The sequence below is a fragment of the Thamnophis sirtalis genome, unplaced genomic scaffold, assembly GCF_051295495.1.
Source record: "Thamnophis sirtalis isolate CommonGarterSnake01/CBP01778 unplaced genomic scaffold, rThaSir2_p1.2 scaffold_2, whole genome shotgun sequence".
Classification (NCBI taxonomy): Eukaryota; Metazoa; Chordata; class Lepidosauria; order Squamata; family Natricidae; genus Thamnophis; species Thamnophis sirtalis.
The window spans coordinates 99,576,293-99,592,140 of record NW_028261382.1 but is presented as its reverse complement, the minus strand read 5'-3'; the positions used below and the strand labels follow the sequence as shown (position 1 = coordinate 99,592,140).

Sequence of the window (15,848 nt, the reverse complement as noted above, 5' to 3'; positions counted from 1 at the left end):
CGGCTCTGGTCACCTGATCATCGTGTCGATGACGCTTATCTACCCTTCTCATGCTCTCTCGTCCCATTTCTCCTTGTGACTTCCATCTTTCCCAACATCTGCGTCCTCTTTCATGCAAGAATATTAGTTTAAAAGCTCCAGCTCTCGGTTCTCGCACAAACTCAATAAACATTCCTTTTTCCATTTCATCTTGGGCTGGATGTGACGATTTTACCCCGTTTTTAAAAAGGACATTCTCAACTGCTTGAGATAAATCCAGGTTATTATTATTATTATTATTATTTTTGGAAGCAATACGAAGATGTCTCTGCCTTCTGGATGTTTTCTTTTTTCTTTTTTATACTTCTAATCTAGCCAACCATTCTTGGGTTTCCCGTCAGTCTCTCATCAATGTGCCAGCTGACTAATTTTGGGAGGAAGGGGTGGCAGAGAGTCCCCATCGACCTGACGCAGCCCCCTTCTGAAGATTCACCCAGCCTTACAGTATTATCCAATATGTAATCTCTCCCTAATCAAGTGTTGTATAAACATTGTGGAGGAATGCGATTTCCACTGAGAGTTAATCTCCCTTGGTCCGTTGTCATTAAATGCCGTGTTTGTACCTGAACTTTGAATTGTTTTCTTTTAGAGAAAGCAGGAGTAGCTAGTTACAGGTGACAGGCAGGATTTTAGGTCCATCGTCCTCCAAACCCATCACTCCGTTAGCCAATATGGATGGGAGGATTATCTGTATTGTTACATGCATTGCTCCATCATGAAACATTCTGTTTTGAGTGTTGGGATCATTAACAGCAATAGCACTTAGACTTATATACCGCTTCACAGTGCTTTACAGCCCTCTCTAAGCGGTTTACAGAGTCAGCTTTTTGCCCCCAATAATCTGGCTCCTCATTTAACCCACCTGGAAAGGATGGAAGGCTGCGTCAGCCTTGAACCTGGTGGGGTTTGAACTGCCAAACTGCAGGCAGCCGGCTGTCAGCAGAAGCAGCTTGCAGTGCTGCACTCTAACCACTGCACCACCGCTGCTCTTAGGAGTCCTGGCCCCAATTGCTCCTGCGATCCCTGGGTCCATTTGGTCTTTTACTTTGGGAAGAGCCGAGGTGGCGCAGTGGTTAGGGTGCAGCACTGCAGGCCAATTCAGCTGACTGTTATCTGCAGTTCGGCGGTTCAAATCTCACCGGCTCAAGGTTGACTCAGCCTTCCATCCTTCTGAGGTGGGTGAAATGAGGACCCAGACTGTGGGGGCGATATGCTGACTCTGTAAACCGCTTAGAGAGGGCTGAAAGCCCTATGAAGCGGTATATAAGTCTAACTGCTATTGCTATTGCTACTTTCAGCATTGTCTCTAGTTCCTCCTTCAGGCCCTGGTGCTGCCCCAGCTTCTCACCCTCCTCCTTCCTTAAGTTGCTGTCAATCACCACCACTACATCTATCCCCACCGCTGTCTTCTGGTTCTTGTCTATCAATCAACAACTGGTTGATTGGCCAGTATCATTATCCTGGATATCTGGATCTGGGAGTCCTACTGGACCCGAATCCTCTTATTCTCCGCAATATTCTGTGGGGTTCGAGACTTAAGAGACTCTGAGCTCATATGTCGTGCAGGTACCCATGTCCTCACAAAAGCATCACGGAGGACCAGCTCTCTCCCATTACACTGGGCAGTTATGGGGGTTCTCTGCCTGTCACAAGCCAGGACAAAGGGTGAGTGATGGAGGAGTAACACCTCCTTAAAGAAACTTGGTCCAGCTGGCCCGTCTGGAAGCACCTCGTAAGGGTCCCTTCCCAGGGTTACGGGAGGAGACGGTCAACGGTTTTGAAGGCGGAAGAGGGCTCTACGCCCCAACGGCCGATAAAGCACCAGAAACCATCGTCTAGGAGAAGGGAAACTCTGATTACAAACCTCCACTGCCTTGTGGTTCTGTCCACTCCTGGAAAAGGCTTCAGGAGTCAACCTCCAGGCAAGATCCAGAGCCGGAGTCCCGGAAGCAGTTCGTGACTCTGTACAACCACGTTCTGGTAACTCCTGTGACGCAGCTGGAACCCATCGTATCAGCTCTGCCTTTCCACTGGACTATTTCAGCGACGTTGAGAGGGGGATCTGCTGCTTGGGTAACGGTCTATCCTCCATATTCATCTACCCAGGCCTCGTGCTCTGGAGAGGACCCTCCCAAGTTTGACATCTTTCCAGAGCACGAGACCATCGTCTTTTGAGGCTGAAGGATGCCAATGCATGTATGGGGGATTCTTAGAGTGGTCAAGGTGGCAGCATTTCAATTGGTCCAGAATGCAGCCGCGTGAGCGATACTGGGTGTACCTAGATACACCCATGTTACACCTATCCTTTGTGAGCTGCACTGGCTCCCTATTGGTCTCCGAACACACTTCAAGGTGCTGGTTTAAAGCCCTACATGGCCTAGGACCCAGATATCTGTAAGACCGCCTCCTGCCACATACCTCCCAGCGCCCAATAAGATCGCACAGGGTGGGCCTTCTCCGGGTGCCATCGACTGCACAATGTCGTCTGGCGGCTCCTCGGAGGAGAGCCTTCTCTGTAGGTGCCCCGGCCCTCTGGAACGAACTGCCCCCTGAAATCCGGACCCTCCCCACTCTCTCGGCCTTCCGAAAGTCTGTTAAGACCTGGCTGTTCCGGCAGGCCTGGGGGCTGCTGATCTTGACTGACCTTCAGCCCCATTAAGATCGAGTGCGTGTTGTGTCCTGTTTTAATACGTTCCGTCTTATATTTTAAATCTTTTAATATCTTCTTTTTTTAAACTGTCTTTTATGTAAGCCTCCCGGAGGTCCTCCGAGATTGGGCGGCATACAAATCTATTAAAATTGACAAAAATTGAGAAGCCCAGTCCTGCGCTGTTCACGGATGGCTTCGGAGCGGCCTTTCAATAAAGGCTTTCTGCCAAAGGCCGCTTTGGTGGGGTTGGCAGAGTAATTTCCCTCGCCAAGAGGAGTGACATTGCAAACCGAGAGACGATGGGAACATTGCTTTTTTATGGGCGGATAAGCAACCGGGCGCCAATTTGCTTTGTAAAATCGTTTTATTGTGTATGCTTTGCATGGTGGCGTGGGGGGGCGGGGAAGGGACCCTTCACTGCGTTCCATTTAGGCTGAGATGGAACAAAATCTCATTGGCATGGTAGAAAGAAGGAGCTGGTCAGCCCCCTAGCATTGGACAACAGTTATCCACATGAAAGGAAGGCAGGACATGCTCTGTGAGTGTGAGAGTGTGAGCATGGCTCTCCGTGCGTAATAAGGCAGAGCAGTGTGGCTAAACCAGTGTTTCTCAACCTTGGCCACTTGAAGATGTCTGGACTTCAACTCCCAGAATTCCCCAGCCAGCGAATGCTGGCTGGGGAATTCTGGGAGTTGAAGTCCAGACATCTTCAAGTGGCCAAGGTTGAGAAACACTGGGCTAAACAATGCATTATGGGAGTGAATCTGCAGAAACGCTGGGGAGGTGGTCTTTTGGACTTAAGCCCAGTAGGATTCTCCCACCCACCCAGTCTAAAGAAAAGAAGTACTAGGGGTAACATGATAGCAGTATTCCAATATTTGAGGGCCTGCCAAAAAAAAAAGAGGAGGTCGACTTATTTTCCAAGTCAGGACAAAGGATGGGAAATAATCCAGGAGCAAAGCAACCTGGGATTTAAGGAGAAACTTCCTAACAGTGAGGGACAATCAACCAGTGGAGGAGAACTTGCCTTCAGAAGATGTGGGTGCTCCCTCATTGGAGGTTTTTAAGAAGAAACTAGACAGCCACTTGTCTCAAATGGTATCGGGTCCCCTGCTTGAGTAAGGGGTTGGACTAGAAGACCTCCAAGGCCCCTTCCAGCTCTATTCCGATTGACCGACCGATTGACTGCCCAGCTCCTTTGGAATTCATAAGTTCCATTGCCCTTAACACGATTTGTGTTCAGTTTTGTTTATCCGATTGCCCCCTCAGCAAAAACTCTGGCCCATCAAGCTTATATCATGCTAATAATCCTGACGTCGTAACACTCTCCAATTAAATGTACGGGACGGGTGTCTTAAGGAGGATTCGTGGCAGAACCTTACAAAGATGAGGGATGTTTCTCCTGACCTCGCCCCATGCTTTGCAGCCTTCTAGGCCCCAATGCTCTGCACCTAGCCATCGAGCAGGAAACATACATGTACAGATGCGCCTTAGCAAAAGTGACTATTGAAGTTCCTTGAAGCGGTTAGGTTGAACTTGACGGGGTCGTCTTGGGGCTGCCAGACTGTCAGACAGAAAAGACGTCATCAGTGATTATAATAGACACATAGAGATAAAGCACATTTACACCCCATTCAAAAGAGACAGTGAAAAAGCTGAGAAAGAAACAGACAAGATCACATCCTCTCCGGCAACCAACAGCTAGATAAGCGGGAATTAACTCCAGACAAATGGAAAGATACCATATGCAAAGAACCACCGAGGAGAAAAGCCAACATCTACCAAAACTGGCAGGGTAAGTTACTGCATATAAACAGAGCAAACCCCACACTCCCTTGCACTGATGATGCTACCTAGTCAGGTAATTAAACATCTGCAAGAACGCAAACCAGACAGCGTCAAGAACTCCCAAAGAATGCTTATAAATAGTCCTGTATATTCTCACCTGTGCTCCCCGTCTTTCATTCGCGAAAGGGAGCGGGGGGGGGTTAGTTGCCCTTAAAAACAACAAAGTTTTTGTCCGATTCATAGATCTTCACTTTGTAGAGGCACCCCGAGGGAAGGATTTTTTCCAGGCTGTTCCAGATGTACATGGCCAGATTCTCCGTCGAGCTGAAGAAGGGCAGAAGGACGGTGGAGAAAAGGGGGCTCAGAAGCTGTTCCAGAGAAGCGGTTTTCAACTCTCAGTTGCTCTATGTCCCTCCTGTTGCTTTTGGCTTTTCCCTCCCAAGGACCAGCCCATAGATTTCCCCTGCTCTCCTCTCTTTGCTACTCCTTGGCCACGGGCATCAGGTCCGTTATTGGTGGCACCCCGTGGGTGTGTAAGTGGCTTGCAGCTGCTTGTTGTGGCCTGTTGCCTGCCGGCCCCTCCAGCAGCCAAATCGGAGGAGGCGGCGTAGGAGTTAGGCCCAGCATCTAAAAATGGGGTGGGGGGTGGGGGGGGGAGAGGGAATGGATCTGGCAGAGAGAGGCAAAGGCAGAGCCTGGGGCGTCCATCAGCCCTCAGATGGAGAGTCAACATGATGAGGAAGAGGAGGAACAGCTGGTTCCAATGCCTCACATGTGCCTTTGCAGAAAGGAGAGGAGAGCAGGGGGAAATCTATGGGCTGGTCCTTGGGAGGGAAAAGCCACTTCTGCTAGGGAAGCTCTGGGGATAAACGGCAGCGGGTGGAGATGAATACGTGGAGACCACTAATTCATCTTCTGGCCGGACGGACTTGTTAGCCGGCGTTGAAACTTTTTGCCGCGGCTGCTGGGGCTCCTAGTAAAGGAATCTTTTGAGTTAACTTCAGAGGATTTGTGGTGTTTGGGGAGCTGGGTCAGAACACCGCTCCATTCTTTTCCCGGCTATTACCTTGTAACATTGGCAAAATAATCCACGTCGTTGTCCAGGTCCTTGTGGTCAAGAGGCTCGATGATGGCCATCTGAGGACAAAAGCATAAAAAAGGTGTTTTGTTTCCCCCCAAGATGGACATTTTCTACGTTCAGGGGCATTAGGTCTTAAAAATAATAGATGTGGGATAAAAATAAAGAAATTACGGCCCGGGATATTAATACAGATAGTCCCCGACTTACGACCACAATGGAGGCAAAAAAAAATCCTGTTGTGAAGTGAGACGTTTGTTAAGTGAGTTTCCCCTCCCCCCCATTTTACAACCTTCCTTGTCACAATTGTCAAGTGAATCCCTGCAGTTAATAAATTAGTAACCCGGTCGTTAAGTGAATCAGGCTTCCCCATGGACTTGGCTTGTCGGAAAAAATGAACCCATGGCGTTGCAGAGACACAGCAACGGTCGTAACTACGAAACAGCGGCCACGCATCTTGAGTTTTGTTGACGTGGTCGTTGGGGGTCGTAACCGTTGAAAAACGGCCGCAAATCACTTTTTCCCGGTGCCGTCGCTTTGAACGGTTAAAAGTGTTGTAATTCGAGGACTAGCCGTAGAGGGGGAAAAGGAGAAAAACGGAAGCCTGGCTGTCGGATTCATGTTTTGCTCGTTGATTTCCCAAAGAACCCCCAATTCTTTTTAAAAGCTGTTTTTTTCCCCAGGAAGTGAACGGGATGAACGCCCTGCGCCCAGGTATCCCCTCCTTTGCCCCCCTTTGCAAACGCTTTTGACAGAAGCATGCAAAGAAGAGTCCATTCCGGCGTAGGAACATTTTAGCATAGTGGTTAAAGCACCAGGCTAGAAAGTGGGAGATCCCAAGTTCAAATCCTGCCCCAGCGCAGAAATCCAGCTGGTGTCAAGCCTGCAGCTGGTTCCTTTTAGGACGGTTTCTCAACCTTGGCAACTTGAAGCGAATGCTGGCTGGGGAATTCTGGGACTTGAAGTCCAGACATCTTCAAGTTGCCAAGGTTGAGAAACACTCTGGCTGGGGAATTCTGGGACTTGAAGTCCAGACATCTTCAAGTTGCCAAGGTTGAGAAACACTGTTTTTAGGATCTTTGGCCTGCCACACTAATATTCTTTTTTACTATGTTGTTTCATTAGCGGGGAATTGGGAGGAGGAATAGTAAGGAGTAGAACGTATTGTCAAAATAAAATTCCTTTCTAGAAAGCCAAGGTCATCCTTTGTCTCTGCACCTGACTGGAACTGGATGGGTGGAAATGCCAGTGTGGCAGTGAGAGATTGGACCATGTGATGGACTTGTGGGTGGGTGGGTGGGGGGAGATCTTGAACTTTCAACTGGGTGGGAAAACCCGGGAAATTTTCAGATTCGGGTTTCCACAGATGTGCCAACATATGTCTCTCTCAATAAATTGGAACTTTGAGGAATCCTATGCCTTGGACTCTGATTTAATTTTGGATGATATTTGGAATGCTGACAGTTGGCTTGATTTCAGGCCAGTCCCTCCCTCTCCCCCCTCCCTCCCTCCCACCCCCCTCTCTCTCCCCAACCCACCTCACAAGGTGGTTGTTGTGGGAAAAACAGGAGAAAGATGCGTCGGATATGTTCGCCGAGTTATTTGTGAAAATAATGAATGCGGGACACAAATGAAAGTACCTGTTCTGACCTTAAAAAGCATGAAGAAGAGTCAAAATCCCTTTTATTTACACGACGGTGAATTCCTTTCATTCACAGTCCGCAAGGCTTAGCAAACACTCTTTCAGAGGAGTGTTTATCCACACGAACCTTATCTCATTTGGACAGCTGCCAGATAGTTAGTTTCCATACACAGGGCCAGGCAACACTTGGCAGAGAGTCTTTTATAGTCACAAACAGAACTTTCCTCTCTTGAAACGATCGAAAGAACAAATTGTTTCCTGCAAAATCCCCCTCCCCATTCGCTCCCCTTTTGTTTCCTATGGGGAGGGGCCAATCACCTCCAAGGTGTGGCTTTACTCCCAAGTCGACCCTGCTTTCTTAGTTGTTCTTGTCTTCTGGCAGCTCTGCGCATGCGCACACTGGGAACAGGCTCCAACTGTTCTTCTGCCTCACTGCTGTCTAACTCCCTCTCTCCCTCCAACGCAGAGCCCTCGTCTGAGCGTCCCTCAGCCCCCAGGACTGACCCATGCTCCTCCCCCACCTCCTCACTGTCCGACTCTGGTGCCAGCTCCGCTGACCACTGGCAGGCCACAACACCCACCTCCATGTATTCATGCAGCTTGCAAACGTTCATCAGCATTCCACTGATGGGGTCAATCTGCAATGGGGAAAACGTTCTTTTATTTTTTTTAATTTAAAAAAAAAATCAATTTCATATATACATTCACAATTATATGATCTCATAACTGTTATTAATAATATGTATTTATAACAATTTTTCCTTACTGTTGAAGAATATACTTGAAGATTGCTTTTTTAACATCCCATAGATCCATCTTATCTTACAACGGTCCTACTTCTCCCTCCCTCTTTCCTTCCCTCGTTTCTTCTCTCCTACTCCCCTTCCTTCCCTCCCTCCTTCCCCTTCCCTCCTTCTCTCCTTCCCTCCTTCCTTCCCTCCTTTCTTTTCTCCTTCTCTCCTTCCTTTCCCCCTTCCTTTCCTCCTTCCCCCTTCCTTCTCTCCTACATTCCCTCCTTCCTTCCCTCCTTTCTTCTCTCCTTCTCTCCTTCCTTCCCTCCTTGCTTCCCTCCCTCCTTCCCTCCCTCCTTCCTACCCCCTTTCTTCTCTTTCTTCTCTCCTTCCTTCCTTCCTCCTCTCCTTTCCCTTCTCTCCTTCCCCTTCCTCCCCTTTACCCTTCCCCTCTTCTTCCCATTCCTCCCCTCTTTCCTACTCTTACATTCCCTCCCATTCTTCCTCTGCCTTTCCCTTTCTCCTATTCCTCTCCTTTCTCCTCTCCTTCCTATCTTTCCTTCTACTCCTCTCTCCATCCACTCTATCCGGGAAAAACGTTCTTTTAATAGACGGGGAAAGATCTACGGGGAAACCAAAATGTACAACCGCCCCCCCCTAAAACGAACAGGAAGGGCAGCGTCTCTCAGAGACCGTGAGCCACCCCACAGGGACTGCGCCTTGCCCACGCAGCTGGCTGTGTGCCTTCTCCCTTGCTCTTTCGTTTTTATTCCCACTTCCCTTGTTATTCTTCCATCAGCCAGCACGGGTGGAGCATTTAAAGTCCTCACTTATGTGTGTGTGGGGGAACCCCTTCATTTCTCCCACTTTGGCTGGCTCTCCCCCAATGGAAAAAGTAGAGGAACCCCGTGGTCCTTCAGGCCTCCTTCCTCTGCTGTGATGGTGATGATGATGCCACCCCAGGGAGCATCCCAAAAAAGAGGGTGTGGCAGAACCGCCGTAGGCTGGTGCCACCTACACCGGGCGCCAGTTCTTGGTGGTGGTGAGGAGTAATGCAAATTTCCTCGGTGCCTGGCATGGTTGAGGAAAGGCATCTGACGGCTGAAAGGCCGCGGCTGGGAAATCGAATTAAAGGGTGGAAGTTCTAATCGGAGACAGCTGAAGGTTGCAGAATAACAAGAGTTGGAAGGGACCTTGGAGGTCTTCCAGTCCAACCCTCTGGTCAGCCAGGAAGCCCCTGCCCAAAAGGGCCGATCCAATGAGAGATGCCCAGCTGCTGCCCGCCACTTAAGCCTCGCGCTCCCAAAGGATGGAGAAACCTAAAAACCGCTACTCACCTTTCCACGTATAGTGACCGTCACTGTGTGCCAGAGAAGGAAGAAGAGAAAAGAAAATACGTCTCAGTCTTTGGCTGCAACCCTCCTTCTCCACCTCAAGGGGGAAGCAAAACGTTGAAGAAGCAGGCGGCGGCAAGAGATTAGCCGATTCCGCTTTCCCAAGCCTTACTTGTCTGCCTCCCACCCACCCCCTCCCACCTCCCCACCAGGGAAACGGGTTCAGGGATGCGTGCCCTCAAAAGGCCGAGCTCTCCTCTGCCCCGGGTCCTCAACCAGGCCCAGCACCTTGATAGTTGTGTCCGTGGGTGTGGTTGCATTTCCCAAAGATGTCCATGTTTTCATCTTTGCTCAGATGTTTGCTGAAAGACAGTGGAGAGGAGGAGAAATATTCGTATCGTATCGTATCGTATTTTATTATTTGTATGCCGCCCTTCTCCGGGAGGACTCAGGGCGGCGAACAATTCAAGGAAAAAAAAAAGGGGGAACATAAAAGACAAAATACAAATAATAAAAGTGGACAACAGTCGCACAACCATACATGTCGAGAGGGGAGGGAACTCATCACCCCCAGGCCTGCCGACAAAGCCAGGTTTTGACAGCTTTTCGGAAGGCCTGGAGAGAGGTGAGGGTCTGAATCCCTGCGGGGAGCTCGTTCCATATTGCTTGCAACAGAATCCCTTCTGCCACCAGGCTTGAAATTTTGGAACTGGGGGCACCCTGGAACTACGCTGCCTGACTTTAAGTGTAGTACGCAAAATTGTCTGCTACAGCATCCTACCTGCCAACGGCCACTTCAGCTTCAGCCACAACAATACTCGGGCACACAATCGATACAAACTCAACCTGGAATGCTCTACCTGACTCCGTTGTGACATCCTCAAGCCCCCAAAACTTTTAACCTCAAAAGTGTCCACCGTGGACCTCGCCCCATTCCTAAGAGGTCCGTAAAGGGGGCGTGCATAAGCGCACCAGCGTGCCTTCTGTCCTCTGTCCCACTGTCCCCATTGATTTGTACTCATTTCGTATGTATATACGCATACCTGCTTATTACTTACATGTTTATATGTTATATTCATACTTGTTTTCTCATACATGCTTGACAAACCAAAATAAAATAAAATAAAGAAATAGGAAGAATAAAGTGAGGAAGTGAGGTCAAACCAAGTTTCAGTAGAAAGAGAGAAGCCAAGAAGTGCACGGAGATTCTCCGTCCTCCAGGTTGTCCCAAAAGCGGCTTTTTTTCCAAGTAGCAACTGGACTTCCTTGTTTTTTCTTCTTTTGAAGACGTTTCTCTTCTCATCCAAGAAGCTTCTTCAGCTCTGACTGGATGGAGGGGAATGGAAGGATTTAGACTCCTTGCAGACAAGCTGGTCACTTGCATTAAAAAAAAAAAAAATCTTTCCATTCTCCACCATCCTCTCGGAGCTGAAGAAGCTTCTTGGATGAGAAGGGAAACGTCTTCAAAACAAAAGAAGGAACTCCAGTTGCTTCTTGAGAAGAGTTCCTTTGGGACAACCGTGACCTGGAGGACTGAGAAGCCTCCATAGACATTTAGAAAGAGGGAAGGTGTTTTTGCAGCGAGAGATCGAATCCTATCAGCTGACCCCACAGCCAATCCAGGAGACCTTTAAGGACTGAAGACCGTCAGTTTCTGGAAATGTCATTGATGGGCAGGGTGGATAGAAGGTGGAATTTCAGATTCACCCGGTGTTTTTTTCCCCAGGATTCCCTGGCCAGTTGAAGCCCACACATCTTAAAATTGCTCAGCTGGAGAAACACTGACCTAGTTAGCTACTTGCAGATGTCAGGGGGGTCTCCAGGGACTTTTGACATGGGGAAAAAAAAGATTTGGAACTGAGGGGGGGATAAGGAAGTCACCTGAGATACCTTCTTGGAAGTGAAGTCCTGTATTAAGTCAAGTTTCCCTTAGCTTGTTTGCGTTCAGGCGTTCGGGATCTCCTTACGTAGTTTTTAGCAGTAGCAATAGCAGTTAGACTTATATACCGCTTCGTAGGGCTTTCAGCCCTCTCTAAGCGGTTTACAGAGTCAGCATATTGCCCCCAACAACAATCCGGGTCCTCATTTTACCCACCTCGGAAGGATGGAAGGCTGAGTCAGCCTTTCAGCCGGTGAGATTGAACCGCTGAACTGCAGATAGCAGTCAGCTGAAGTGGCTGCAGTACAGCACTCTAGCAATAGCAATAGCAGTTAGACTTATATACCGCTTCATAGGGATTTCAGCCCTCTCTAAGTGGTTTACAGAGTCAGCATATTGCCCCCAACAACAATCCGGGTCCTCATTTTACCCACCTCGGAAGGATGGAAGGCTGAGTCAACCCTGAGCCGGTGAGATTTGAACCGCCGAACTGCAGATAGCAGTCAGCTGAAGTGGCCTGCAGTACTGCACCCTAACCACTGCGCCACCTCGGCTCTTTTATTAATCTGAATGCTCCTACTTTGCAAATCATTTATCTTCTTCCCTACTCTAGGTGAGAACTGCTGGGTAACCATTACTGCAAAACCGGATCTCGCCACCTACCTGTGTCCGCATGAGGAATGTTTTATACATCTAGCTGATTCTAATCTAGAAGAGATTCTGGTCAAGCTTGTTCATCTGAAGTCCTTTTCTGCTGAGGAGTTGCCTTCTGGATAGGGTGAGTCTCTCTCCGGGTTAAACTTTAGTTGGGATTGTCTTGCATTTTCCTTCGTTGGACAAATGTTCCTTATTTCTCCCCAGCAAGAGGCTAATAATATCTTTTTATTACTGGTCCCAGCTCCTGTGCCCTTAATAGCCAGCACGAACCAGTGAACACATATATTTCCTTGCCCTTCCTTTACAAATACAGTCCTTTGGCAAGCTCTCCTCCGTTTCATGCTGATTTAGAGTTAGCTCTTCCTTCCTTTGGCCTTCTTCCTGCTTTTCCGTAAAGCCTCTCTCTACACCTAGTAGTGTTCCATTCAAGGAAGAGGGGGCTTCAACAATTTTAGCTCTCTGCCCAGTGGCTGGGTGGGCGTGGGCATGGTAGGTGTGCCCTGCACCGAGGGGAGAGGGGGCTTTTTGTCCTCCCCGGGCTCCGGAGACTTTTCTTGGGCCTCCGGGAGGGTTAAAAATGCCCTCCCCGAGCTTCCGCCTGCATTCTGCACTTCCTTGCATCCAGAATGGGCTGCGTGGCGACTCCTGGGAGGGGTGGGGCAGGGTGGGCAGGGCCAGCCAGGAGTGGGATTTGGGGTTGCACAGAATCTTAGCTAGAGGTTCTCCCGAACCCCTGCAAACCCCCCCCCCCTTGGCCCACCCCTGCGGAGATATTTTATAATGACTCTAATCCTCCAGAACCATTGAACATTGGCCACAATGTCAAGACATGGACTTGAAGTCCACTTTAAGCCACAAGTCAAGACATGGACTTGAAGTCCACTTTAAGACTGTGGACTTCAACTCCCAGAATTCCCCAGCCAGCATGGCTGGCTGGGGAATTCTGGGAGTTGAAGTCCACAGGTCTTAAAGTGACCGAGGTTGGACACTCCTGCCATAATACATTCTGGCTGGGGAATTCTGGGAGTTGAAGTCCACAGGTCTTGAACTTCAATGCTAGACATCCCTGCCCGAGAGAATTTATTCCTATCGTTGACATAGCTTCCTCCGTCTTGACTCTACTCGTTGACCATATCAATCAGTGTATTCGGTCCTAATTTGATTGTTTCTCCTTTAGTGACTAAGTCACTCTTGGGTGGGTCAGAAGCCCTCATTTACCAATCCCAACATCTAGGCTTGCATAACCTTGTCAGCCACATCTCAACGAGCACACACTGGTTTAATGTTCTGCCCCAATTGGAAAACCACCAATTTCGTCCAGGGAGCTAACCGCTGATGATAGAAGCGTGACTCTTAAACATGTAGACAAAGCGGGGTGGATGGAAGGAAATAAATGGATTATTTTTCTTTTGAATGTACACGGGATCCCATCTCAAATACGAGACTCCGGGCAGTTTAAAAAGAGAATAACAAACCCTGCATGGCTTAGGACCAGGATATCTGCGAGACCGCCTTCTGCCACATACCTCCCAACGGCCGGTGAGATCCCACAGGGTGGGCCTCCTTCAGATGCCGTCAACCAGACAATGTCGGCTGGCGGCTCCCCGGAAGAAGAGCCTTCTCTGTGGCTGCTCTGACCCTTTGGAACGAGCTACCCCCAGAAATCCGGACCTTGCCCACTCTCATGGCCTTCAGGAAAGCTGTTAAAACCTGGCTATTCTGGCGGGCCTGGGGCTGTTGACCTCATTGTTGAGGTCCAGCCCCCATCAGATTGAGTGCATGTGTGATGTTTTAAATTTTTTTCCCTTTATTTTTTTTATTAATTACTCTTCTTTTCGCTTTGTAAGCCGCCCAGAGTCCTCCGGGATTGGGCGGCCTATAAATCTACTAAATAAATAAATAATAAATAAACGACAACACAACAGAATCACAAGTAGCATAAATAGCAGATGTGAAAAACAACTAAGAGCACACTCGCAGCAAACAATGGCATCCCACCTACACTATCAAGATCCCCATCAGCCTTGACTACAAAACCAGATTGTTAGCTTGGTTAACTTCATTACTCCGAACCCACGTATCTCGTGTCCCTTTGAAGACTAAGTCACAACTTAAGGACTGAAATGAACTGAGTTTGGCGTACACTGGAATACACCACAATCCATCGAACATCCTGCACTTCCTTGCATCCAAAGCGGGCTAAAGTAGCAGGAGACCCTGCTTTCATGTAGAGGTGCTGTAGCCCTCACAGGAATTGGAGGAGAATAGCAATAGCAATAGCAGTTAGACTTATATACCGCTTCATAGGGCTCTCAGCCCTCTCTAAGCGGTTTACAGAGTCAGCATATTGCTCCCACAGTCTGGGTCCTCATTTTACCCACCTCGGAAGGATGGAAGGCTGAGTCAACCTTGAGCCGGTGAGATTTGAACAGCCGAACTGCAGGACTGCAGTCAGCTGAAGTAGCCTGCAGTGCTGCACTCTAACCACTGTGCCACCTCGGAGAAAAGCAAGGGGGATGTGAAACCCCCATGTTAGCTTTTATGGAATGAATGTTACAAGTGAACCGCTGATATTTGCGAAGGAGGTATTTAAATATAAGCGCTGTAGAATCTCCTGCCACAGGCAGGGGGTTGGACTAGAAGACCTCCAATATCCCCTCCAGCCCTACTCTTCCAGGTTCTAAATAGTTGGACATTCCCGTGACCCGACAAATGCGCGCCCGACAAAAGTGCGCCGACAAAACCGTGGCGAGAAAACTGCGCCGACAAAATCGCGCCCACAAAAACGAGATTACGGTTAAGGTAAGGGTTAGGGTTAGGGTTAGGGTTAGGGATAGGGATAGGGATAGGGTTAGGGTTAGGGTTAGGGTTAGGGATAGGGATAGGGTTAGGGTTAGGGTTAGGATTAGGGTTAGGTCTAGGGTTAGGGATAGGGTTATTACGTTGTTTTCGCGTTGTTTGTTGATGGCGCGCTTTTGTCGGCACGCTGTTGTGGGCGCGATTTCAACATCATGGTTTTCTCGCCGCGGTTTTGTCGGCGCGCATTTGTTGTGCGCGCATTTGTCGGTGAACCGGACATTCCTACTCTTTGATACAAGGTTTGCCTTTCATCTCTGTGGTGGTTCTTCTCCCAACTCCTGCGTTGGGAAAGTTTGGATGACGGCTGAGAAATCATCCCAGAAGTGGCCTTCGTGCCATCATCTCAAGGTTCGGTTCCCCACCCCGTGTGGGGGTCCTCTTGGCAACCCTTACCTGTCCAGTTTGTGGGCAGCTGCAAAAGTTATCGTGCGGGACAGGAAAATAATCTTGTCCTCCATGTTCCTTTCGGGAGCTCAGCAGATCGGAGAATCTCTGCCCGAGGGCTGGTTAAATAACCCCACCAGCCCTCATGTGACCAAGATCTGAATGCAAAAAAGAACTGGTCCAGAGGAGCGTGATTCCTGCTTATGCCTTCCCCACATCCTGCAGTTAATTCAGCATGTCTCCTCCTGGCCGAATGCAAGGCGAGATATGTCTCTTATCTTCAGTTTGGGAATTACCGAAGAGTCGCCAAAGGCAAGGCGAATTTGGCCGAATTCCTGCCGCATACCAAGTGCTCGTAGGGTCGGTTCAAGTCTCAAGCATTTTAAGATGCCCCTTGGCTTGGCTCATCTTCGGGCTGAAAGGGTTGAAAAAGGAGGAAGGGTTTTCTGGATGAAGTCAAGGGCAGGATAGGATTGCGCGCCTTAGTGCTCTCGGAGCATTCTGCGTGTGCCTTGATGCACAGAGAGGACGTTTATTACACTAGTAATGCCAACAGACCATGCTAGAATGCCAATCAATTTAAGAAAGGACTCCTTGGAGAAGAGCCACATGCTGGGAACGATGGAGGGCAAAAGAAGAAGAAGGGGACGGCAGAGAATGAAGTGGCTGGATAGAGTCACTGAAGCAGTCGGTGTGAGCTTCAATGGACACCAAAGGATGGTAGAGGACAGGAAGGCCTGGAGGAATGTTGTCCATGGGGTCGCGATGTGTCGGACACAACTTCACAACTCACAACATCTGTCTGTC

General features: G+C 49.0%; 1 protein-coding gene across 1 annotated transcript; it reads right to left on the bottom strand.

The window, feature by feature from the left end:
• Positions 1–4,668: 4,668 nt before the first annotated feature.
• LOC106547944 (6-pyruvoyl tetrahydrobiopterin synthase) lies at positions 4,669–15,194 on the bottom strand. Its single transcript, XM_087706506.1, has 6 exons — positions 15,051–15,194; positions 9,551–9,624; positions 9,266–9,288; positions 7,779–7,835; positions 5,544–5,614; positions 4,669–4,801 (listed from the first exon to the last, which is right to left on the bottom strand). The coding sequence occupies exons 1-6, from the start codon at positions 15,113–15,115 to the stop codon at positions 4,678–4,680; spliced, it is 414 nt and encodes a 137-aa protein (XP_087562632.1). The 5' UTR covers positions 15,116–15,194; the 3' UTR covers positions 4,669–4,677.
• Between the last annotated feature and the right edge of the window lie 654 nt (positions 15,195–15,848).

Excerpts from the sequence above, each read along its gene's own strand:
- LOC106547944 (XM_087706506.1), bottom strand. The coding sequence starts at position 15,115 with ATGGAGGACAAGATTATTTTCCTGTCCCGCACGATAACTTTTGCAGCT. Across the intron at positions 9,289-9,550 it reads CCACGGACACAACTATCAAG|TGACGGTCACTATACGTGGA; the intron begins GTGCTGGGCCTG and ends TCTGGCACACAG. Across the intron at positions 5,615-7,778 it reads AGCTGCATGAATACATGGAG|ATGGCCATCATCGAGCCTCT; the intron begins GTGGGTGTTGTG and ends TTTTGTCCTCAG.